The 25490-nt window shown below is 48.6% G+C and overlaps 1 protein-coding gene across 1 annotated transcript in view; it reads right to left on the bottom strand.

The window, feature by feature from the left end:
• Positions 1-25490, bottom strand: part of LOC139368504 (membrane-associated guanylate kinase, WW and PDZ domain-containing protein 3-like) — a 190554-nt gene that overhangs the window by 44687 nt on the left and 120377 nt on the right. The window contains exon 2 of the mRNA XM_071107477.1: positions 8680-8796. Coding sequence (XP_070963578.1) covers positions 8680-8796 — 117 coding nt within the window. The remainder of the gene's footprint in view (positions 1-8679; positions 8797-25490) is intronic.

Genomic DNA, 25490 nt, shown 5'->3' with positions numbered 1-25490 from the left:
AGATTGTTCCCTGTCTGCTCCTCGGCTTCAAAGGCAGTAATATGAGAATCCTTGAACAGGGAAACATGGGAAAAAAAACAGAATACTGTATTCTTGTGGACTTGCCTGTCTGCATGAGTGTCATATAGGTCGTCCTTGTGATGTAAAGATCTGAAATGTGAGAGGGGACGCAACTCGAGTTGAATCAAGGAATCAATCAAGTCTTTTGAGGTAGAGGATAATCAAGGACAGGTCTTTTTGATGTAGACAGCAGCGAAGACAGTTTGTGCTGGGTTCAGGGTAAATACTGTAGCAGCTATCTTTTATCTGAGTCTGAGGAGTCGATGTGGGAGTCAGAGGGAGGTGATTGAGTGGGAGAAGGAGGTGAGGGAGAGGAAGGTGGAGAGGGAGGAGAAGGAGAGGGAGGTGAGGAAGGTGGAGAGGGAGGAGGAGGTGAGGAAGGTGGAGAGGGAGGAGAAGGAGAGGCAGGTGAAGGAGAGGGAGGTGAAGGAGGTGAAGGAGGTAAGGGAGGTGAAGGAGAGGGGGGTTATGGAGAGGCAGGTAAGGGAGGTTTTGGAGTGGGAGGTTATGGAGAGGCAGGTGGAGAGGGAGGTGAGGAAGGTGGAGAGGGAGGTGAAGGTGAAGGAGAGGAAGGGAGGTGGAGAGGGAGGAGAGGGAGAGGGAGGTGGAGTGGGAGGTGAAGGAGAGGGAGGTTATGGAGAGGCAGGTGAAGGAGAGACAGGTGAGGAAGGTGGACAGGGAGGTGAAGGAGGGGGTGGTTATGGAGAGGCAGGTGAAGGAGAGGGAGGTGAGGAAGGTGGAGAGGGAGGTGAAGGAGGGGGAGGTTATGGAGAGGCAGGTGAAGGAGAGGGAGGTTATGGAGAGGCAGGTGAAGGAGAGGGAGGTGAAGGAGAGGGAGGTGAGGAAGGTGAGGGAGAGGGAGGTGAAGGAGAGGGAGGCGAGGGCGGTGAGGGAGAGGGAAGTTATGGAGAGGCAGGCGAGGGCGGTGAGGGAGAGGGAGGTTATGGAGAGGCAGGCGAGGGCGGTGAGGGAGAGGGAGGTTATGGAGAGGCAGGCGAGGGCGGTGAGGGAGGTTATGGAGAGGCAGGCGAGGCTGGTGAGGGAGAGGGAGGTTATGGAGAGGCAGGCGAGGGCGGTGAGGGAGAGGGAGGTTATGGAGAGGCAGGCGAGGGCGGTGAGGGAGAGGGAGGTTATGGAGAGGCAGGCGAGGGCGGTGAGGGAGAGGGAGGTTATGGAGAGGCAGGCGAGGGCGGTGAGGGAGAGGGAGGTTATGGAGAGGCAGGCGAGGGCGGTGAGGGAGAGGGAGGTTATGGAGAGGCAGGCGAGGGCGGTGAGGGAGAGGGAGGTTATGGAGAGGCAGGCGAGGGCGGTGAGGGAGAGGGAGGTTATGGAGAGGCAGGCGAGGGCGGTGAGGGAGAGGGAGGTTATGGAGAGGCAGGCGAGGGCGGTGAGGGAGAGGGAGGTTATGGAGAGGCATGTGAAGGAGAGGGAGGTGAAGGAGAGGGAGGTAAGGGAGGTGAAGAAGAGGGAGGTTATGGAGAGGCAGGCTAGGGCGGTGAGGGAGAGGGAGGTGGTAAGCAAAAAGCTTTGGGAGAAGAAACAGCACTAGGAGACAACACTTCAATTGACTTCCATTCTTTGTTCATGTTCTCAAAAAAGTTCACCTTTGAAGAAATGAAACAATTGAACCAAAACAATACTGAACAGAGCAGCAACAAAACAAAAACGTCATGAAAAGGTATTGGGTTGTTTGGGGTGGATGCAGTGAACATGAATTGGCACTTTTCTCCATGAGGAAGTGTATTGTTGTGGAACAGGTGGGAGGTCCAGTCCAGACAGTGGAACAGGTGGATAAATGAAGATGTACATTACTGGTCAAAAGTTTTAGAACACCTACTCATTCAAGGGTTTTTCTTTATTTTCACTATTTTCTACATCGTAGAATTATAGCGAAGACATCAAAACTACGAAATAACACATACGGAATCATGTAGTAAGGGTGGCTACTTTGAAGTATCTTAAATCTAAAATATATTTTGATTTGTTTAACACTTTTTTGGGGTTACTATATGATTCCATATGTGTTATTTCATAGTTTTGATGTCTTCACTATTATTCAACAATGTAGAAAATAGTCATTAAAATAAAAAAAATAAAAACCCTGGAATGAGTCGGTGTGTCCAGCCAAAGTAATGGTGCTGCCGGTAATAAACCAGGATGTAAGTCACAGATTGACTCAAAGGGAGATCAGACTAAAGTAATGGCGCTGCTGGTAATAAACCAGGCTGTAAATCACATATTGACTCAAAGGGAGGTCAGACTAAAGTAATGGTGCTGCCGGTAATAAACCAGGCTGTAAGTCACAGATTGACTCAAAGGGAGATCAGACTAAAGTAATGGTGCTGCCGGTAATAAACCAGGCTGTAAATCACATATTGACTCAAAGGGAGATCAGACTAAAGTAATGGTGCTGCCGGTAATAAACCAGGCTGTAAGTCACATATTGACTCAAAGGGAGATCAGACTAAAGTAATGGTGCTGCCGGTAATAAACCAGGCTGTAAGTCACAGATTGACTCAAAGGGAGATCAGACTAAAGTAATGGTGCTGCCGGTAATAAACCAGGCTGTAAATCACATATTGACTCAAAGGGAGATCAGACTAAAGTAATGGTGCTGCCGGTAATAAACCAGGCTGTAAGTCACATATTGACTCAAAGGGAGATCAGACTAAAGTAATGGTGCTGCCGGTAATAAACCAGGATGTAAATCACAGATTGACTCAAAGGGAGATCAGACTAAAGTAATGGTGCTGCCGGTAATAAACCAGGCTGTAAATCACAGATTGACTCAAAGGGAGATCAGACTAAAGTAATGGTGCTGCTGGTAATAAACCAGGCTGTAAATCACAGATTGACTCAAAGGGAGATCAGACTAAAGTAATGACGCTGCCGGTAATAAACCAGGCTGTAAATCACATATTGACTCAAAGGGAGATCAGACTAAAGTAATGACGCTGTCGGTAATAAACCAGGCTGTAAGTCACAGATTGACTCAAAGGGAGATCAGACTAAAGTAATGACGCTGCCGGTAATAAACCAGGCTGTAAATCACAGATTGACTCAAAGGGAGATCAGACTAAAGTAATGGTGCTGCCGGTAATAAACCAGGCTGTAAATCACAGATTGACTCAAAGGGAGATCAGACTAAAGTAATGGCGTTGCTGGTAATAAACCAGGCTGTAAGTCACAGATTGACTCAAAGGGAGATCAGACTAAAGTCGCACAATAAAAACCTTGAATGAGCAGGTGTTGTAAAAACTTTGACCGGTAGTGTATATATAGTTCACTCAGGCCATTTATCATAGAAAACAAATTTGTCTGTTTAACTGGGTGGCTCTCCCCCAAAAATGTGTCAGTTATTGTCTGTTTAACTGGGTGTGCTCTCCCAATTAAATGACTTCAATTGAAACAGGAAAAAAAAAAAAAAACTGAGTGGGGTCTCCTTTCTCTTCCATCTCTGATTGTGACACGTACGCACGAACACCCGCAGATGCCAATTGTCGCAGAATTTAAAAAAAAAAAAACATGAGTGTATCAGTTCACACAGCGAAGCATCACCCAGCTGCGAAACTCTGCCAGCTGCTTAAGCTTCTTACAGGGAGACCAGGAGAAACGTTAACACCTACCGCTGTCACACTGAGACCTGGCGCTGTTGCAAGAAGGGCATATTTAGTTCAATCTGACAATATGGTCATGTGAAAGGGGAAAACCAGAGGCGGTCTGAAGATGGGTCTTGGGAGGATACACCTAGAGATGTTTATTGACTTTTCTTTATCACACTATAGAGAAAGTAATACACAAAGTGATAAACATTGATATGCAATAAACATGTTAGGCCTACATAACTTAACGCTGTATAGCGCCAATACCCCAGATAGGTACTGTGAGACATAGGCCAGGCTCAGCTAACTTTAGTCAGTGACTAAAGTCATACAATCCTGAGCAGGCAGTATGGGGCATATCACCCTGGATATCAGAACAAAAGGAACATACAGATGTTCTCTATTAAAGGCAGAGCCAGGATCTAATATGTAGTCTTTTGTTTCCCAGGTAAAAAAAAAAAAGGTTTAATGTAAGACCCTTAAATCTTGTCAAGAGAAAGCAATTCTTTAAATTGAATACAGGGGCACTTTTTATTATATTCCTGTCATCCTTCTCTCTTTGTTATCTCCCAGTGAGCCGCTTAGAGCTTTCTGTGGTGCCCCTGCGGATATTACTGCTTAGAGGAGAAGAAGAGAGGGAGGCAGAGGGTTCAGCCGAGCTTCAAGGACCCCTGGCACCGACTCTCCTTCCTTCCTTTTCTTCCCTTCTTTCTTGGGAGCTGTAATGATGCCTCTGCCTGTGTGTTCAGGAGGGGACTGGAGAGAAGCCACGCTCCTCTCTCTGAGCTGCCATTTAGAGGGCTCTAATGAGGAGAGGCAGAGCGCAGCCAGGCGGCCATTCTGGCTCCCAGGGAGAGACTGAGACCATTCCTAATCCCTGGCTCTGTGTAAGGCCATAGTCACAGTCACACAGCACAGGCTAAGCAGCGGCTCCCTGGCACTGTGGAAGGCCAATCACAGTCACACAAACAGCAGTGGCCAAGTGGGACAAATGCAGTGGTGGGAAATGTACTCAACTGTCATACTTGAGTAAAAGTAAAGATACCTTTTATAGAAAATGACTCAAGTGAAATACTACTTGACTGAAAGTCTAAAAGAATCTGGTTGTATATATACTTAAGTACAGGGGCGGAAAAAGTACTAAATTGTCATTCTTGAGTAAAAGTAAAGATACCTTTTATAGAAAATGACTCAAGTGAAATACTACTTGACTGAAAGTCTAAAATAATCTGGTTGTATATATACTTAAGTACAGGGGCGGAAAAAGTACTAAATTGTCATTCTTGAGTAAAAGTAAAAAGTGAAAGTAAATTGCTATGACTCAAATTCCTTATATTAAGCAAATCAGACGGCACAATTTTATTGTTTTTGTAAACTCACGGAAAGACAAGAGGCAAACTCCAACACTCAGACTACATTTACAAACGCAGGCAGAAATCCGGCCGGTACATGACACAGCACTGTGATAAAGTCACTCGCTACACTGGAAGTTAATAGGAATACGACTTTTAAACCGCGAAAGCATTTATCATACATGTCAGATTTCAATACTGGCCGGTGTCGTAACTCGGCAGGAGTTCTTCTCTCGAATGAGCCATTGATCATATTTCTGCAATATTCCTACCTCGAGAAATGTGTAATTTAACAGAGGGTCTAGAACATTTTTCCTATTTGTCTGCCTCTTTCGTCCAGGGTGCATTACATGGTGCCGTTGCCAGAGATATTATAGAAAGTGCCCAATAGACACCCATTCAATCCTTTCAAGGAGTGCGCTCCTTGTCCCAGAATCGCCCAGAATACACCGCACGGCCCATTGACGTAGCATGGGCAACGTTTCCCATCTCCTCAAATGTCTATCTGCCATTGTGAATGTCAGACTCCATTAAGGTACATAGATCTGCAGGTTGAACATGGTGAATATACTGGTGAAATTGATAGTGCTGGTTGTTTAGGCGATTTTACAGCTAACTAGCTACTTTAAAATGCTGATATTGTCTAACGGTATTACCTTTGCCAGCCAGTCCGCCCATAGAGAGAGCATTCCATTGTGGATTTTGGAGTCAACTTGAGCTGCAGATGTCCACAACGATTTTCCATGCTGCTACCAACCTTATTATAAAACGCCAAAATTAAACATTTGTTCATAAAAAAACAATATTGTTCTCAGTGTTCTTTAAATACCGTAAATTAAAGGAAGGAGTGGTTTTGGGTGGATTTTTCCTTTAAATACAGCACTGGACATATGTTGACCTACTGCAGCTGAACCACAGTGGTTTTTATGATGACCACACCATCATAACGTAACCCCTGTAACGGATGAGGAGCAGGCATAAACTAACAGCCATGCACTAGAGACTAGGCTTAGACTAGGGTCACTGCTTGAAATGCTACAGTGTATTACTGTACAGACACACTGTAAATGAATATCTAAACAAGCTGCCCTAGCCCTGGTGCCTTCCAAAAAAAACGAGGCATTGAGCAAATTTCAGGTCTGCTGAGCGCAAACTTGAACCTTGTGAAACGTCTGTGCAACTTCCAGCACGTCTTTACTGTGAACACTGAGGCTGTACCCGCTTTACAGTTTTAACAGTGGTCAAGTAGGCTACTGGGGCTTTTTGATCATAATGTAGGCCTAACAGGGTGGCCCTACCATCAAAACAACTGGAGAATATATAAAATGTTAACATTGAAATAGCTGTTCTATCATTCAGCCTACAGTAGCAGCCAACGTGTGGTGTTCAATGACATAATGCACATTCCATGAGACTTTTGAAAAAAACAGAGCTTGACATTAACCGGTTTATCCACTTGTCCTTCAGACAAGGAAGTGACTGAAAATGTTGCTTTGCTTGATAGAAGAAACCACCTTACAAAATAAAATATACTATTATTCCTATACCATTATTACAGACAATCGGACAAATTATGCTGCCCTCTGCCTCTGCCTGTCTCAAAAAACATCATTGCCCCTTTAAAACAAAAAAAAAGCTCTTTACCTGACTCGTTTTTTCAAAGATGCACACGTTTGTAATCTCGTAGGAAGCAAACACTCCCCCATTGCTGACTACACATGATCTATAACTGGGCTAACAACTCACTAACTTGCAAAGGATGTGAACAAAACGTCCACGAGTGGCTACATGCAGCTCTTGCTTTGATCTCAAAACGAGCGCATCTACTCACGATCACAGCTGTAAACACAGTTCAGTTCAAAGTAAAATGGCACAGATCCAATATATGGCGATGTTCTATTTGCATATAGACCTACGGCAGCTCGGATTGGTTATGCTGCATCAGTCTGTGTAGAGTACGGGCTGAGTCATCGGCAATAGAATCCTACCCCCCCCCCCCCCCCCCCCCGGATGCGTTTCGCCTACAACAAAATCTACTGCATAGTTTGTTTTGATCCGGTGTGCTGCATTGAACGTGGATAATATGACGTTGATTCGATCACAATTGCCACAGTAAAAGGGAAACATTATTAGGTTTAACTAAAAGGGAAAACTCTAGGAAGTTGAGTGACGTTCAATCTCGTGCTTCTGTGGTTGGCCTGATAGTTCTTCTGCGCTCTGCGCGAGGTCCCGGGGAGCTGCTCGGCGGTCTCGGGTTACTTAGAGGGAACATCGGTTATTACTCTTTTTTTATATGATTTTTCATAAAACACTACTTAACATAAATGTCTACCGTCGTCTATATAACCATTCATTAATTACATACTGAGAACATTAACAATGCATTGACTCATGAAACTGACAGACTAAACAGATATACTCTATTGTCTAGGGAAAAAGCAATTTATTTTGTTGCCTGTTATTCCCAATTATCAGCGTTGTACGACGCCATTCAGGAGACTGTGCACGGCTCTCCCTCATAACAAAGTCACAAATTAGTTTTTTTTTTTTTTTTTTTTTTTAGATGTGCAAATTAAAACCCTGACTCACAAAGATTATATAAATTAGTCCCATGACGTTCATGAGTGGCAAAATGGGGAGTAATTGCCATCTAATTCGTCAGAGTAGCGTAGAAAAATCTGCACGTTGCACTTTGAATCCGGCCAATTGGCCCTTTTGTCCTTTAAAAACCACTAGGGTATAAAAATAAAAAGCTTTGACACACCACCTATTATTCATCCCTGTGATTTAAAGGAATCAGAGACACTGTTAAGAGAGTTCAAGTGCAGTCATCCAAAGTGGGTGGATGAAGCACAGAGTTGGTAGCACTCTTAAGCACCGTAGAAGAAGAAATGAATAGGAAATGTACATTCAATTATTAAACATAAAATACATGCATATAATATTCTGGACATTAACTTCCAAGGACTACATTTTAGTATTTGAAAACAGAGAGCGATATCTCCTCACTCATCTATCAAATAGTGGGTTGTGTGTGTGTGTGTGAGGTTGATGGCTTTTATAGTGAAGGTTTGACGGATGCTTTGTAGACCTCAGTGATGGCTGAGAATGCCCCCCAGTTCTTGAGAGGAGAGGAATCCATGATTATACACACACAGAACCATGATAAGTGAAAAGGAAAGAGGGCCAGAGAGATGGGACGGAGGAAGGGAAGGAGTGTGATTGAGTAGTCAATCTACCTCTCATCACTCTCCTCCTTATTCCACCGGGGCAGATACCGTGGAGGGGCCTGATGAATGCCAAGCACTTGTGTGCTCATGGGAGAAGGGCCGTGACCTTCAGCGAACAGCAAACTGCTCCGCTGTTTATTGGGCAGCTGCCATATGGGGCATTGATATGTGACGGCAGGGCCAAATAGAATCACTTGATGGGACTGTGGTAAGTTTATGCGACTGTGGGAGAGCATGTTCAGCTGTAAATAAAAACAGACCGAGAAACTAGCTGGCTAGTGAGGTGCTAGTGGCCACCAGTGACGTCACCCGTCTTGAGACCTAAAGGTGACCTAGTCACATGGAATAGCTGTAATGAGCAGGGACATGTGGGGTAGACAGTGACCTCAGAGGAGAACAGAGACACATGGGGAGCCCGGGAACGTTACTACTCACAGGGAATGGTGCGCAGGTACAGGTTGTCCCTGATCACCTGCTGGAGCTTGTGGTCCAACGAACCTTTCTGGAACTGCAGGCTGAGGTAGTGACGCAGGTCTGTATTCAACACCTTGCCTGTGAAGAGGAGGACAACACATATGGGTCAGTACAGTGCACACACACACACACACACACACACACACACACACAGTTCATTTACACTCCCCTCGAACATTTCTAAACAGTCGGGACCTCGAAATGCATTACCACCAGTGTGTAGACAAAAACCACTGATGGTTCAAAAACTCTTCTCAACAGAGAACATTTCATTTCATTTACATTATTTAGCAGACGCTCTTATGCAGAGCGACTTACAGCGGCAATTAGGCTCAAGTGCCTTGCTCAAGGGCACGTCGACACTATTTTCACCTACTCGGTTTGGGGATTTGAACTGGCGACCTTTCGGTTACTGACCCAACGCTCTTAACCGCCAGGCTACCTGCTATACCAGTGTGTCGACGAAAACCACCTATCATCTCTTTCAAAACCACTTGTCAACTCTCTGACAGGTGCCCGTGATAGAAAGCATGCCCCCAGCGAGAGTACGTGAAAGGAGGACAGTTTTGAAACTTCAAAGATGTGGCTGTGTGACAGCACTGTCATGCATGGGAACGAGGGAGACAGAGCAGAGGCCCATCGGCTGCGTTGGTAGAGAAACTGTCACGTCAGACAGATTAAATATTCATTGCCTTGAATCACCAAGTATCCAGTAAGATAGGAACACAATGGCTGGCACTGTCGCTGCCTCTGAGTTTCTGACTGAGGAGCAACAGAAGTTCAGTGCGGAGTTCGAGGAAGTGTGGGGGCTGTGCAATCCTCCTGAAGGAGGGGAATTCAGGCATTCCCCTCGGAGCAAGAGGAGGAGGGAGCGAGACAAAGAATAGATCGAGAGCCAACATTCCCCTGGTGTCTGAGCAGGATCCCTCACTGAGCAGTCCAGTCTCCAGATGTTTAGAGGCTGGTTCGTGTGTCCCCTCAGGGTGGAGAGGATGTGTTTTGAGAGGACGACAGTTACAGTGTTGTTAGCGTCGATACCCATTGCTTCTCTCCCAGAGCACACAGGCAGCCGCCACTGACTGCGGGGTACGTGCTTTCGCTTGGCTCACCCCAGATGAACGTAACAGGCTGAATACATCACTGTGGGTACTCCCCAGAAACCCGTATAGTGTCAATTAAAGGAGCACAGAGCAATGCATTTATTTGAAAGGAGGGAAAATATCTGCAAACTGAATCTGGCGAGAATAACACATTTGAAATGTTTAAGCAGCCCAGCCTACGCACGGTTTGAAATATTAATCTTTAATACCATCCATTTATAGCATCACGCGGTGTGCATGCCTAGAGGAACAGTCCCGACTGATGTCGGCTGGCTGGCTCAGTAGTTTACAGGCAGCGAGGGGTGTTGTGGTGAGTCCCCCCCCCCCCCCCCTTATTCACAAATAAATTGAATCAAAACAAGCCGCAGCTTTTCCTGCACTCTGATTCGTCCCCCATGGCGTTGAAAGGGACTGCCCACTGAGTTGGCAGATTAGCTGCGTTCCATTGGTTGGCTCAGATGAATACTAATACATTCTATTCCCAACTGTCCCCAAGAGGCCCATAGTATAGTATATATAGATTTGATTCCTAAAAACATTTAGAGTGCATTTTCTGTGCTTCATTCAGCACCACAATTCCTTGTGAAATGTGAGGATCTACAGAAAGCTGGTAAGAGACTTGCATAATCTTTCATACAGGCCTAGTCAATATCATGTGACAAAAAGTCAATGCCTTAATTGCCTTGTTAATGCACTAGGACATTTGTAATACACTGCAACAGGGGAGCGTGTGTCAAACGTAAACAGTTTGAGTATTGGGTATGAATGACACACTACATGACCAAAAGTATGTGGGCACCTGCTCGTCGAACAATTTACTCTAAAATCACGGTCATTGATATGGAGTTCCCTCTTTGCTGCCATATCAGCCTCCACTCTTCTGGGATGGCTTCCCACTAGATGTTGGGACATTGCTGCGGGGACTTGCTTCCATTCAGCCACAATAGCATTAGTGAGGTCAGGCACTGATGTTGGGCGAGTAGGTCTGGCTAACACTCGGCGTTCCAACTCCTCATTCCAAAGATGTTCGTTGGGGTTGAGGTCAGGGCTCTGTGTAGGTCAGTCAAGTTCTTCCATGATCATGACAAACCATTTTTTGTATGGACCTTTGTGCACGGGGGCATTGTCATGCTGAAAAAGGAAAGGGTATGTGGAACCACAGAATCGTCTAGAAAGTCTGAGTATGCTGTAGCGTTAACATTTCCCTTTACTGCAACTAAGCGGCCAAGCCTGAAACATGAAAAACAGCCCCAGACCATTATTCCTGCTCCACCAAACTTTACAGTTGGCACTATGGTAGTGTTCTCCTGGCATCTGCCAAACCCAGATTTGTCCGTTGGACTACCAGATGGTGAAGTGTGATTCATCAATCCATAGAACTCGTTTCCCCTGCTCCAGAGTCCAAATACGGCGAGCTGTACACCACTCCAGCAGACGCTTGGCTGCGACTTGGCTGCTCGGCCATGAAAACCCATGTCATGGAGCTCCCAATTAACTCTTCTTATGCCGACGTTGCTTCCAGAGGCAGTTTGGAACTCTGTAATGAGTGTTGCAACCGAGGAGAGACGATTTTTACACGCTACGGGCTTCAACACTAGCTACGGGCTTCAACACTCGCTACGCGCTTCAACACTCGATGGTCCCATTCTGTGAGTTTGTGACGCCTACCACTTTGCGACTGAACCGTTGTTGCTCATAAACGGTTCCACTTCACAATAACAGCACTTGTGGACATAGTCGCATCCTATGACAGTGCCATGTGCTCACAGGGTAGGTTAAGTATAGACAATGGATGGCGCTAATTGTTATCACTGAACACTAGAGCTGAAGAATTCTCCCTCCCTCCCTCCCTCACTCCGTCTCGCTCGCTCCCTCCCTCCCTATGTTTGCAGGCTAGGGCAACCTTTTGTAGCCTGGCTGTCAGTTAGCGTCAGCCTGCTCAGTCATATCTCTGGAGAGCGCGCGCACACATACTGTACAGCCTCGAGACAGCTAGCGCATCACTGGACAGCCAGGCTGCTACAGAACACAATGGGCTCCTTTGTGGGTTGTCGTCTGGGGCATTAGAGTAGTGTGTGTACGTGTGGGGGGAGTTGGGGAATCATTAAAAACAGAGGGAGAGAGAAAGAGAAGAATGATGATGATGCAAATCGCACATGGGATGGGAACCCACCACTACCCTCCCGTCCATTCTCTCTCTCTCTATCTCTTCCTCTCTCTCTCTCTCCCAAGTCATGGAGTCTCATCAGCCCAGCCAAGCACATTTCACAGGACTCCTCACTCTCAAAACAATCTGTGAGATAACTTCCTGAAAAGCAATCAACCTCCCATTTCCTCCTTCACTTCCCTATCCCTCATTTGTCTTCTTTTCTCACTACACTGGCCCCTGCTTCCTAACGTAATCCATCTACCCGTCTCTCCTCCTCCCTTCTCTACCTCCCCATCTCCTCTCGCCACCTCCTCTCCGCCGCCTCCTCCTCCTCCTCGTCGTCGTCCTCCCCTCCGCCACCTCCTCCTCCTCTCTTCCCCTGCCTCCCCTTCCCCTCTCGCTCTCCCTCCGTCTCGCCGCCACTCACACTCCCTCCGTCTCGCTGCCTCTCTCTCCCTCCCTCCCTCCCTCCCTCCCTCTGTCTCTCTCCCTCCCTCCGTCTCGCCGCCTCGCGCGCGCTCCCTCCCTCTCTTCCTCAGTCTCGCCGCCGCCGCCTCTCCCTCCCTCCCTCCCTCCGCCTCGCCGCCTCTCTCCCTTCCTCCGTCTCCCCGCCTCTCTCCCTTCCTCCGTCTCCCCGCCTCTCTCCCTTCCTCCGTCTCCCCGCCTCTCTCCCTTCCTCCGTCTCGCCGCCTCTCTCGCTCCCTCCGTCTCGCCGCCTCTCTCGCTCCCTCCGTCTCGCCGCCTCTCTCGCTCCCTCCGTCTCGCCGCCTCTCTCGCTCCCTCCGTCTCGCCGCCTCTCTCCATCCCTCCCTCCATCCATCTCGCCGCCTCTCTCCCTCCGTCTTGCCGCCTTTCTCCCTCCCTACCTGTCTCGCCGCCTCTCTTCCTCCGTCTCTCTCCCTCCCTCACTCCGTCTCGCCGCCTCGCTCGCTCCCTCCCTCCGTCCGTCCGTCTCGCCGCCTCTCTCCCTCCCTCCCTCCGTCTCGCTCGCTCCCTCCCTCTGTCTGTCTCGCCGCCTCTCTCCCTCCGTCTCGCCGCCTTTCTCCCTCCCTACCTGTCTCGCCGCCTCTCTTCCTCCGTCTCTCTCCCTCCCTCACTCCGTCTCGCCGCCTCGCTCGCTCCCTCCCTCCGTCCGTCCGTCTCGCCGCCTCTCTCCCTCCCTTCCTCCGCCTCGCCGCCTCTCTCCCTTCCTCCGTCTCGCCGCCTCTCTCCATCCCTCCCTCCCTCCCTCAGTCTCGCCGCCTCTCTCCCTCCCTCCCTCAGTCTCGCCGCCTCCCTCCCTCCCTCCCTCCGTCTCGCCGCCTCTCTCCCTCCCTCCCTCCGTCTCGCCGCCTCTCTCCCTCCCTCCGTCTCGCCGCCTCTCTCCCTCCCTCCGTCTCGCCGCCTCTCTCCCTCCATCTCGCCGCCTCTCTCCCTCCCTCCCTCCGTCTCGCCGCCTCTCTCCCTCCCTCCGTCTCGCCGCCTCTCTCCCTCCATCTCGCCGCCTCTCTCCCTCCCTCCCTCCGTCTCGCCGGCCTCTCTCCCTCCCTCCGTCTCGCTGCCTCTCTCCCTCGGTCTTGCCGCCTCTCTCGCTCCCTCCCTCCGTCTCTCTCCCTCCGTCCCTCCGTCTCGCCGCCTCTCTCCCTCCCTCCCTCCCTCCGTCTCGCCGCCTCTCTCCCTCCCTCCCTCCCTCCGTCTCGCCGCCTCTCTCCCTCCCTCCCTCCCGCCGCCGCCTCTCTCCCTCCCTCCCTCCCTCCGTCTCGCCGCCTCTCTCCCTCCCTCCCTCCCTCCGTCTCGCCGCCTCTCTCCCTCCGTCTCGCCACCTCTCTCTCTCCCTCCGTCTCGCCGCCTCTCTCCCTCCCTCCCTCCGTCTCGCCGCCTCTCTCCCTCCGTCTCGCCGCCTCTCTCCCTCCCTCCCTCCGTCTCGCCGCCTCTCTCCCTCCCTCTCTCCCTCTCGCCGCCTCTCTCCCTCCCTCCGTCTCGCCGCCTCTCTCACTCCCTCCGTCTCGCCGCCTCTCCCCATCCCTCCCTCCCTCCCGCCGCCTCTCCCCATCCCTCCCTCCCTCCATCCATCTCACCGCCTCTCTCCCTCCCTCCCTCCGCCTCTCTCCATCCCTCCCTCCGTCTCGCCGCCTCTCTCCCTCCCTCCCTCCGTCCGTCTCGCCGCCTCTCTCCCTCCCTCCCTCCGTCTCGCCGCCTCTCTCCCTCTCTCCCTCTCGCCGCCTCTCCCTCCCGCCACATCCCTCCCTCCCTCCATCTCGCCGCCTCTCTCCCTCCCTCCCTCCCTCCATCTCGCCGCCTCTCTCCCTCCCTCCCTCCATCTCGCCGCCTCTCTCCCTCTGTCTCGCCGCCTCTCTCCCTCTCGCCGCCTCTCCCTCCCTCCCGCCACATCCCTCCCTCTCTCCCTCTCTCCCTCCCTCCCGCCACATCCCTCCCTCCCGCCACATCCCTCCCTCTCACCGCCTCTCTCCCTCTCTCCCTCCCTCCGTCTCGCTCCCGCTCTTCCTCCCTCCCTCAGTCTCGCCGCCTCTCTCCCTCCCTCCCTCTCCCCGCCTCTTCCTCCCTCGCTCAGTCTCGCCGCCTCTCACTCACTCCCTCCCTCCCTCCGTCCGTCTCGCCGCCTGTCTCCCTCCCGCCGCCTCTCTCCCTCCCTCCCTCCCTCCCGCCGCCTCTCTCCCTCCCTCTCGCCGTCTCTCTCCCTCCCTCCCGCCGCCTCTCTCCCTCTCGCCGCCTCTCTCCCGCTCTTCCTCCCTCCCTTAGTCTCGCCACCTCTCTCACTCCCTCCCTCCCGCCGCCTCTTTCCCTCTCGCCGCCTCTCTCCCTCCGTCTCGCCGCCTCGCTCCCGCTCTTCCTCCCTCCCTCCCTCTCTCTCTCTCTCCCTCCCTCCATCCGTCTCGCCGCCTCTCTCCCTCCCTCCCGCCGCCTCTCTCCCTCTCGCCGCCTCTCTCTCTCCCTCCCTCCCTCTCGCCGCCTCTCTCCCTCTCGCCGCCTCTCTCTCTCCCTCCCTCCCGCCGCCTCTCTCCCTCCCTCCCGCCGCCTCTCTCCCTCCCTCCCGCCGCCTCGCTCACGCTCTTCCTCCCTCCCTCTCTCTCTCTCCCTCCCTCCATCCGTCCCGCCGCCTCTCTCCCTCCCTCCCGCCGCCTCTCTCCCTCTCGCCGCCTCTCTCTCTCCCTCCATCCCTCTCGCCGCCTCTCTCCCTCTCTCCGTCTCGCCGCCTCGCTCCCGCTCTTCCTCCCTCCCTCAGTCTTGCCGCCTCGCTCCCACTCTTCCTTATCTACCTCCCTCCGTCTCTCTCTCTCCCTCCCTCCATCCGTCTCGCCGCCTCTCTCTGGCCGCCTCGCTCCCCCTCTCCCAGGGCTTTATTGGCATGGGAAACATATGTTAACATTGCCAAAGCAAGTGAAGTAGATAATAAACAAAAGTGAAAAACAATTACACTCACAGAAGTTCCAAAAGAATAAAGACATTTCAAATGTCGTATTATGTCGATATACAGTTGTCAGAGGGAGAGGCAGTGCTGCCACGAAAGAGTCTTTAATGAGGTCATTCCATGTTAGTGGCCCAGCCCAGCTGCTATCTAATTAGCACGTCATTAAGACCAATTGGCGTTCCAGGGTCACGGCATGGACGCACACCCTCTCCTCTCCGTGTGACAGACAGGGTTTTAGGAAGGAGACCTATCAATGTCCCCACATCCCCCAGAACAAATGACGCCATACTTTCACTGTTGATACTTAAGTATAATTTAAAAACCACACACGGACCTTCACTCGAGTAGTGTTTTACTGGGCGACTTTCCCTTTCACTTGAGTCCTTTTCAGATCTAGCATTAACATCTACTTCTACTCAAGTATCAAAATTGGGTACTTCTTTCCACCTTCCTTACGGGGTACAGTTAAAATCTTGAGCTCCGAGCTCCAACAATGCAGGTCAATGTTGAAAGAAGAACAATACTCGTAACAACAAAGAGTAGAAATCCACTGAACAAAAATGGAAAACGCATCATGCAACAACTTCAAAGACTAAGAGTTCATATAAGGAAATCAGTCAATTCAAATATATACATTAGGTCATCATCTATGGATTTCACATGACTGGGAATACAGATATGCATCTGTTGGTCACAGACGCCTTAAAACAAAAGTGGATCAGAAAACCGGTCAGTATCTGGTGTGACCACCATTTGCCTCATGCAGCGTGACACATCTCCTTCACATTGAGTTGATCAGGCTGTTGATTGTGGCCTGTGGAATGTTGTCCCACTCCTCTTCAATGGCTGTGTGAAGTTGCTGGATATTGGCAGGAAGTGGAACACGCTGTCGTACACGTCGATCCAAAGCATCCCAAACATCCTCAACGGGTGACATGTCTGATGAGTCTTCAGGTCATGGAAGAACTGGGACGTTTTCAGCTTCCAGGAATTGTGTTCAGATCCTTGAGACATGGGGCCGTGAATTATCATGCTGAAACGTGAGGTGATGGAGGCGGATGAATGGCACGACGATGAAGATTATGCCTGCCCATACCATAACCCCACAAGCACCATCATGGGGCTCTTTACAACGCTGACATCAGCAAACCCCTCGCCCACCCAACGCCATACAAGAGGTCTGCTTCGACATATGTTAAAATCATTGTCATGTGCCAACTTTGTAAAAAATAACAAATACAAAAATTGCAGCCTGCAGGAAGAAACATTTCCCGATAAAAATAAAGATCCTATAAATCATACTGGCTAAGCATGGCCTGTCTACAACCAACTTGAAACATTGTATAAAATATTTTGGGCACTCAGAGATTCCTACAACAGTGAGCTCGGGCAGACACAGCTGTAGGCTATTTGCACAAGGTATGAGAGGTAATCAGGTAGGCCTATTTTATTCCTTTCACGCCGATTTTTCCCTTTCACGCCGAGTGGTTCTCGAAAGGGAGAGAGCTGGAAAGATGTTTAAAATACGTTGAGGAACTATTGTCATTCTCAATGGATGTCAAAACAGACTTTGTTTGCTTGCTGTTTGAGGTGAAGAAAAACATTCCTTTGAGAAGCTCCACAGCTCATAAGTGGTGGAAATACTAATGGCATCCCAAAATGGGCACATTTCCAGGTCTACATTTGCATGCTGGCCAGGTAGCCTATAGGCCTGCGTAATCAGGTGTGTGTCCTTACTCAACATAGAGAGGAGAGCTCCAAACAAAATACATGGACTCAATTGGAAATAAATGTGTAAATGGAATGAAATATACCAAAACTGTTTTTGATTAACATTTCATTTTAACTAGGCAAGTCAGTTAAGAACAAGTTCTTATTTACAATGACGGCCTACCCCGGCCAAACCCGGACGACGCTTGGCGAATTGTGTGCCGCCCTATTGGACTCCCAATCACGGCCTGTTACGATACAGCCTGGAAACGAACCAGGGTCTGTAGTGACGCCTCTAGCGCTGAGATGCAGTGCCTTAGACCCTTGCGGCACTCGGGAGCCCCTACTTTTACAAGTGGAGCATAGGTTGTGCGCTCTGAAAACGTGTCCACCCCGACAATGAGAACGGTAAAAGACTGGAACAATATATCGAATGCATTAACAGACATTACCATAACCAAACCAACATTTTAGATTAGACATTATATCAATTGGTGATGGTGATGTACAGTGCCTTCGAAAAGTATTCAGACCCCTTTCCTTTTTTACAGTGGCAGTGACTGGGAGACTAGTCAGGATCAAGGGAAAGATGAGCAGAGCAAAGTACAGAGAGATCCGTGATGAAAACCTGCTCCAGAGCGCTCAGGACAAGAGGGGGGACAGGGAAATCAGGTAAGCTGACTAGCGGTGGCTATTCAGCAGCCTGATGGTCTGGGGGGGGGGGGGGGTAGAAGCTCTTGGCCAGTCTTCCAGTTTTTTGCCATGATGCGCCTGTACTGTAGTGATGGAAGCGGGTAGAACAGGCCGTGCCTCGGGGTGTCTGCGATCCCTGATGATCTTCTTGGCCGGCAGTGTGCACCCAGTGGTGCGTTCGACTGAGTGTGCCACCGTCTGTAGAGCCTTGCGGTCCGCGGCGGTAGGGTTGGCGTACCGCTCTGTGACGCAGCTCAACAGTACGCTCTAAATGGCACTCCTAGAACACAGAGGGCCCACTGGGACTGAAGAGTTGCTGTCGTGCCTTCTTCACCACAGTGTTGGTGTGGTTTGACCACTTCAACACTCGATAGAGAGACATTACAGGATGGTGGTATACTGTACAACAGAGTCAAATATGAAATAACACCCCCCCCCCCCCCCCCAATAAAGGCTTGCCCTCTCAACGAAGGAGTCACTGTGCACAGGGCAGAGAGAAGATCGCTGGAGACTCATCTCATGGAGCAGAGCTGGCTCAAGCCAACGACCAAGGTCCTGTGGGAAACACAGTATCTAGCATTAACTAGTCCATCGGGAGGGATATTCTTCTGAGATGAGCATACTCGACAAAACTGGATCAGATATCCCTCCAGCTAGTTATTTCAGAACACGGTCACTGGTACAGCACGCCGAGCATACAGTGTGATGGTGCCAACTGGGGAAAATGAGTCTTACACAGCACAGTGAGAGATGGAAGGAAATGGCCTGGCTTCAAGGCGTGCAGTGATGAACCCTGGTCTTTACTTACAGACGGACTGTAGCGCCGCCTTTCTTACAACACAGGCTTTCAGTGTGTCAGAGACTCTAAAGGGGGTGACTGGCCTCGGATGAACGTTGCCGACACTCCTCTTACAGCCGTCTGGATATCAATTCTCTCATTTACTAAATGATCAGTGGACTAGGGAGGCGGCCATTTACGTTAATGTTTATTCATAATGTCTGGCGCTTTTAATAGCAGAAGTGATCATCATTATCACCCTCAGCAATTAAAACAGATGGGATCTCCTCAGTGCTTAGCAGTTAGCATCCACTAACACACTGACGGCTATGGATAACTAGTTCTGTAGCCTGCTACTGTTAGCATCCGCTAAAACACTGACCGATTCGGATGACTAGCTAGCTTGTTACTGCTTTTCTCCCTGTGTAATACTGAACACAGGCTTCTGACTGGTGTGGAGCTGCTCTCATAGGCTCTCTGCGGGTGGATGTGGAGAGCTCCCCTTGTAGGTTATCAGTCGGTTGCCGTGTAGACCATAAAACTTATTCTGAGCAGCAAGGCGGATAGATGTGCGTAGGAGTCTTCTTCGTGATTTATTACTTACCCAGAGTCAGTGCTCGTTTGGGGGGATGTGAGTATTGCTTGATGACTAGAGCTCTTTGTCCTCTAATCCACCTGCCTGGTAGCTGGTCGCTTTTTACATTAAACAAGGACGGGTCACATGGAGGAGGAAATACAAACAAGATGATGTTGTTTGTGAGGAGAGTTAAGGCGGAGTTCATGAAAGTCCTTTTGTCGGTTTGAATCCCATACGTGGCTTTGAGCGAGATGCCGAGACCCTTAACAAAAGGTTGAAAAAGGTTGTGTGGGATCTCAGCATGTCGCTCTACTGTCTGTCTGGTCTTTGTGTGTGTGTGTGTGTAACACGTCACAGTCTAATCTGGAGAATGAGGCGCCCCAGTGAACACTCGTTCATCAACGAGGCGTGTGCTATCAGGGCTTGAAGACCCATATACAATTTTTTGTTGTTGTCATATCCCAAAAGTATATAAATGAACTTACCACAACACATTTCAATAGAAAGTTAGCAAAAATAAACAAGATGGTGAAACCATGGAGGGGTAAATACAAAATTACACTGATGAACTCTTTAATCATATCACTTCTCATTTCTGGTGCTGCCTACTCCAGACGACTCATTTTTCAAATCATATGAGCAAAAAAATATTTAACTTAATTTGGAACACTAAGCCAGACAAAATGAAATACGCCTATAAATGAACATGAGCTTGGGTGGCTGAAATGATTAAATATTAACGCATTAATCCGCTCACTAAAAGCTTCACTCATACAAAAGTTCGACTTAAACCAGAACGGGTTCTCCAGTAGATAACTAAAAAAGGCTCATCCGTTGTTTCAAATTTTTTTTGCCTTTTTGCGTTTATACAGATCACAACTTCTAATTTTTGGGCTAATTGAAAATGAAACCTTGTTCAAAGTATCGCCCTTTTTTAAACAAGCCGTACAACCTTGTTATAACCTTTTCATCCTCCTGAAAAGACAGTACAAATATTACAACAAAATATTGTGGTTAAAGGGATACTTTGGGATTTTGGAAATTACTTTTATCGAGCTCCTGGATACCATGTTTATGTCTCCGTGTCCAGTATGAAGGAAGTTAGAGGCAGTTTTGTGAGCCAATGCTAACTAGCGTTAGCGCAATGACTGGAAGTCTACGGGTGTCTGCTAGTATTCAGATAACTCTGGGGAAATAGTCTAATTGCCAAAATTCTGAAATATCACTTTAAACTCAATTACACTTGATTGATAAACATTTACTGGTAAACAAAATGTATACATATACAGTTGAAGTCGCACGTTTACATACACTTATGTTGGAGTCATTAAAACTCATTTTTCAACCACTCCAATAATTTATTGTTAACGAACTATAGTTTTGGCAAGTCGGTTAGGACATCTACTTTGTGCATAACACAAGTCATTTTTCAAACAATTATTTATAGACAGGTTATTTCACTGTATCACAATTCCAGTGGGTCAGAAGGTTACATACACTAAGTTGACTGTGCCTTTAAACAGCCAGGAAAATTCCAGAAAATGATGTCATGGCTTTAGAAGCTTCTGATAGGCTGACATCATTTGAGTCAATTGGAGGTGTACCTGTGGATGTATTTCAAGGCCTACCTTCAAACTCAGTGCCTCTTTGCTTGACATCATGGGAAAATCAAAAGAAATCAGCCAAGACCTCAGAAAACAAATTGTAGACCTCCACAAGTCTAGTCTACTTTTGTACAAACAATAGTACGCAAGTATAAACACCATGGGACCACGCAGCTGTCATACCGCTCAGGAAGGAGACAGGTTCTGTCTCCTAGAGATGAACGTACCTTGGTGTGAAAAGTGCAAATCAATCCCAGAACAACAGCAAATGACCTTGTGAAGATGCTGGAGAAAACCGGTACAAAAGTATCTATATCCACAGTAAAACGAGTCCTGTATCGACATAACCTGAAAGGCCGCTCAGCAAGGAAGAAGCCACTGCTCCAAAACCACCATAAAAAAGCCAGACTAGGAGAAATGTCCTCTGGTCTGATGAAACAAAAATATAACCGTTTGGCCATTATGACCATTGTTATGTTTGGAGGAAAAAGGGGGAGGCTTGCAAGCCGAAGAACACCATCCTAACAGTGAAGCACAGGGGTGGCAGCATCATGTTGTCGGGGTGCTTTGCCGCAGGAGGGACTGGTGCACTTCACAAATCAGTCAGGAAGTTAAAGCTTGGTCGCAAATGGGTCTTACAAATGGACAATTTTTTTTTTTTTTTTTTTTACCTTTATTTAACTAGGCAAGTCAGTTAATTCTTATTTTCAATGACGGCCTAGGAACAGTGGGTTAACTGCCTGTTCAGGGGCAGAACGACAGATTTGTACCTTGTCAGCTCGGGGATTTGAACTTCACCCAACGTATTGAGAGAAGCTTGTGGAAGGCTACCTGAAATGTTTGACCCAAGTTAAACAATTTAAAGGCAATGCTACCAAATACTAATTGAGTGTATGTAAACTTCTGACCCACTGGGAATATGATGTAAGAACTCCACTCTTCTGGGAAGGTTTCCCACTAGATGTTGGAACATTGCTGCGTGGACTTCCATTCAGCCATAAGAGCATTAGTGTGGTCGGGCCCTGACGTTGGGCGATTAGGCCTAGCTCGCATTCATCCTGTGTTCGATGGGGTTGAGATCAGGGTTCTGTCCAGGCAGTCAAGTTCTTCCACACCGATCTCAACAAACCCTTTCTGTATGGATCTCGGTTTTTCCATGGGGGCATTGTGTACCACAGTGTCTCCTGACCCCTCCTGTCTCAGCCTCCAGTATTTATGCTGCAGTAGTTTGTGTCGGGGGGCTAGGGTCAGTTTGTTATATCTGGAGTACTTCTCCTGTCTTATCCGGTGTCCTGTGTGAATTTAAGTATTCTCTCTCTAATTCTCTCTCTCTTTCTCTCTCTCAGAGGACCTGAGCCCTAGGACCATGCCTCAGGACTACCTGGCATGATGACTCCTTGCTGTCCCCAGTCCACCTGGCCGTGCTGCTGCTCCAGTTTCAACTGTTCTGCCTGTGCTTATTATTATTTGACCATGCTGGTCATTTATGAACATCTTGGCCATGTTCTGTAATAATCTCCACCCGGCACAGCCAGAAGAGGACTGGCAACCCCTCATAGCCCGGTTCCTCTCTAGGTTTCTTCCTAGGGAGTTTTTGCTAGCCACCGTGCTTCTGCACCTGCATTGCTTGCTGTTTGGGGTGTTAGGCTGGGTTTCTGTACAGCACATCAGCTGATGTACGAAGGGCTATATAAATACATTTGATTGTCACGCTGACACAGAAAAGGGCCTTCCCCAAACTGTTGCCACAAAGTTGGAAGCACAGAATCATCTAGAATGTCATTGTATGCTGTCGCGTTAACATTTCCCTTCACTGGAACTAAGGGGCCTAGCCCAAACCATGAAAAACAGCCCCACACCATTATTCCTCCTCCACCAAACTTTACTGTTGGCACTATACATTCTGGCAGGTAGCGTTCTCCTGGCATCCGCCAATCCCAGATTCGTCTGTCGGACTGCCAGATGTGGAAGTGTGATTCACCACTCCAGAGAATGCGTTTCCACAGCTCCAGAGTCCAATGGTGGCAGCTTTACACCACTCCAGCTGACGCTTGGCATTGTGCATGGTGATCTTAGGCTTGTGTGCGGCTGCTTGGCCATGGAAACCCATTTCCTGAAGCTCCTGATGAACAGTTCTTGTGCGGACGTTGCTTCCAGAGGCAGTATGGAACTCGGTAGTAAGTGTTGCAACCAAGGACAGACGATTTTTACCCACTACACCACTCAGCGGTCCCATTCTGTGAGCTTGTGTGGCCTACCACTTTCGTGGCTGAGCCATTGTTGCTCCTAGACGTTTCCACTTCACAATAACAACGCTTACAGTTGACCTGGGCAGCTCTAGCAGGGCAGACATTTGTTGAACTGACTTGTTGGTTGGCATCCTATGACCGTGAAAGTCACTGAGCTCTTCAGTAAGGCTATGGAGATTGTATGGTTGTGTGCTGGATTTCATACACCGGTCAGCAACGGGTGTGGCTGAAATGGCCCAATCCACTCATTTGAAGGGGTGTCCAGATCTACTGTGTCCCGCAGATATGAAAAATATGTGGGAATGTTTGCTTAATTCAAAGTTACAACCAACTGCTTGCAGCATTACCACAGAAATGGAAGATGTAAGTGAAAGGGGGAGAAGGTGGCAGTGTTCCCCCTATATTCATGGAGAGGGGAGAGAAAGAGTGCGGCTCAGAGATGAAGGGGTGGAAAAGACAAGTTCTAAACCTGGATACATGGGCTAAGGTTTCTTTCATTTGCTTCAACAACGGACCTATGACTTGACAGTTTTATCTTTTATTTTATAAAAGCATTGAGCTCTTGAAAACATCTAAGATAACTAAAAGGACACCATATCCCATTTCTCACTATCTCAGGTCCCATTGAACCGGTCGATGGAATCTGAAGTCTGCAGGGACAGAACACATGAAGGCCTTGGAGACAGGATTCTCAGGTGTTAGTCCCCCAGTCCCCTCTTCCACACACAGAGACAGGACTCTCAGATCTAGCAGGGCAAGAGAAGTGCACTGTGCTCTTAGCCTCAACTTCAGCTGTCACTGACAATATGATCACCGATGCATCAGGAGAGGAGAAACATGGAGACTCAAGAACACAGAGGTGTATGTGTGTGTGCCACTGTCTCACACAAGGCAGAGAGGGGACATCCCATTGTCATGATGTACATATAAAAACCCATACAATGCTAATTTCAAATGTAAATGATTTCATCATATGAGACATGCTGCACCTACAGATGAGCACTGTGTGTAAAGAGATACAGGAGCCTTGTTCCACTTACTGCCTCCAGCCCCGAGTAAGAGGCACGCGTGTGGATACAGTGTGACAGTGTGGAGAACGCATCCTCATGGGATGCGGAGCTACGGGAGCTGCCTCGATGTGGGTCTCTTGTTGCGTCGACCTCGTACTGCCTGGATGCATGACTCATGCGACTCCCTTAAATGCCAACGCACTGCCTGAGCACGCGCACACATCTTTATTGTCGTGTGAGTCTCCTGTAGGCAGGGTAAGGGCCTGTGCACTTGTGTGTTTGTGGGAGAGATACAGTGTGTCCAGGTCTGGGTGCATGACTGTGGATCTGTGTTTGTACGGGGTCATAAAATAGAATTGTATTTGTCACATGCTTCGTAGACAACAGGTATAGACAGCGAAACACTTACTGACGGGTTATTTACCAACCATACAGAGTTCAAGATGATAAGAGAAAACACAAAGAATGAGTAAAAAGTACCAGTACTGAGGCGCTGTGCAGGGGTACCAGGTCACTGAAGTAGCTATTATTATTATGATTATATATATATGTTTTTAACTTAAACTTGATTTAACTCGGCAAGTCAGTTAAGAACAAATTCTTATTTACAATGGCGGCCTAGGAACAAGTGCCTTGTTCAGGGGGCCAGAACGACAGATTTTTACCTTGTCAGCTCGGGGATTCGATCTAGCAACCTTTCGGTTACTAGTCCAATGCTCTAACCACTAGGCTACCTGCCGTCCAATAGCCCCTAAAGCTATGTACTGTACATGCACAATACAGTAAGTAGGGGTAGTGACTAGGCAACGAGATAGATAATAAACAGTAGCAGCAGCGTATGTGTGTGGCGTCAGTATGCACGTGTGTGTGCGTTGGGGTGTCAGTGTAAGTATGCGCGAGTGTGTGGGCAAGAGAGTTAGTGCCAAGAAGGGTCAAATGCAGGTAGTCCAGGTAGGAGACAAACAAACATTATGTTGTCCGAGCTATAGTACACATTATTTTACAAACACCAGGACCAACGAGTTTGGTCAGATTCATTGAAAAAATGTTGCCATGGAAAAAAAAATATTGCAATACTGGTGCCGTCCCAGTACTAACGTACAGGGCAGCTCAATAAGCTCAGCTGAACGGACAAGACCAGGAGAGGTCAGAGGTCAGGCAGATCAGGCATTCTGAGGAGACAAGTTCACAAAAACACATACAACAGCTTCAGAACTACTTTGCTGTCGACGTCGGTGCAGTTTGAGCCAGTCTGAAGAGCATCGCTTGGTACTCACAGCAGAACAGATGTTTGATTTTAATCAATTTCACATGACTAGTGACGGACGGACGAGGCAGAATGAGTAAATCCAAACAGCGGGGAACGTCGGTGTGTTTGTGATCCCCGTGTTTTTCTTTACGATCAGCGCATTCACTCACCCGAGACAGTCGGCTAACACCCAATCTCCAGACGCACAGCCCAGTCTGGATTACAATCGCATGATGCTTAGAGA

This window comes from Oncorhynchus clarkii, chromosome 16 (genome assembly GCF_045791955.1).
Source record: "Oncorhynchus clarkii lewisi isolate Uvic-CL-2024 chromosome 16, UVic_Ocla_1.0, whole genome shotgun sequence".
NCBI lineage: Eukaryota > Metazoa > Chordata > Actinopteri > Salmoniformes > Salmonidae > Oncorhynchus > Oncorhynchus clarkii.
Note: the sequence above shows the minus strand (reverse complement) of the source record. Positions and strands in the feature narration are given on the sequence as shown.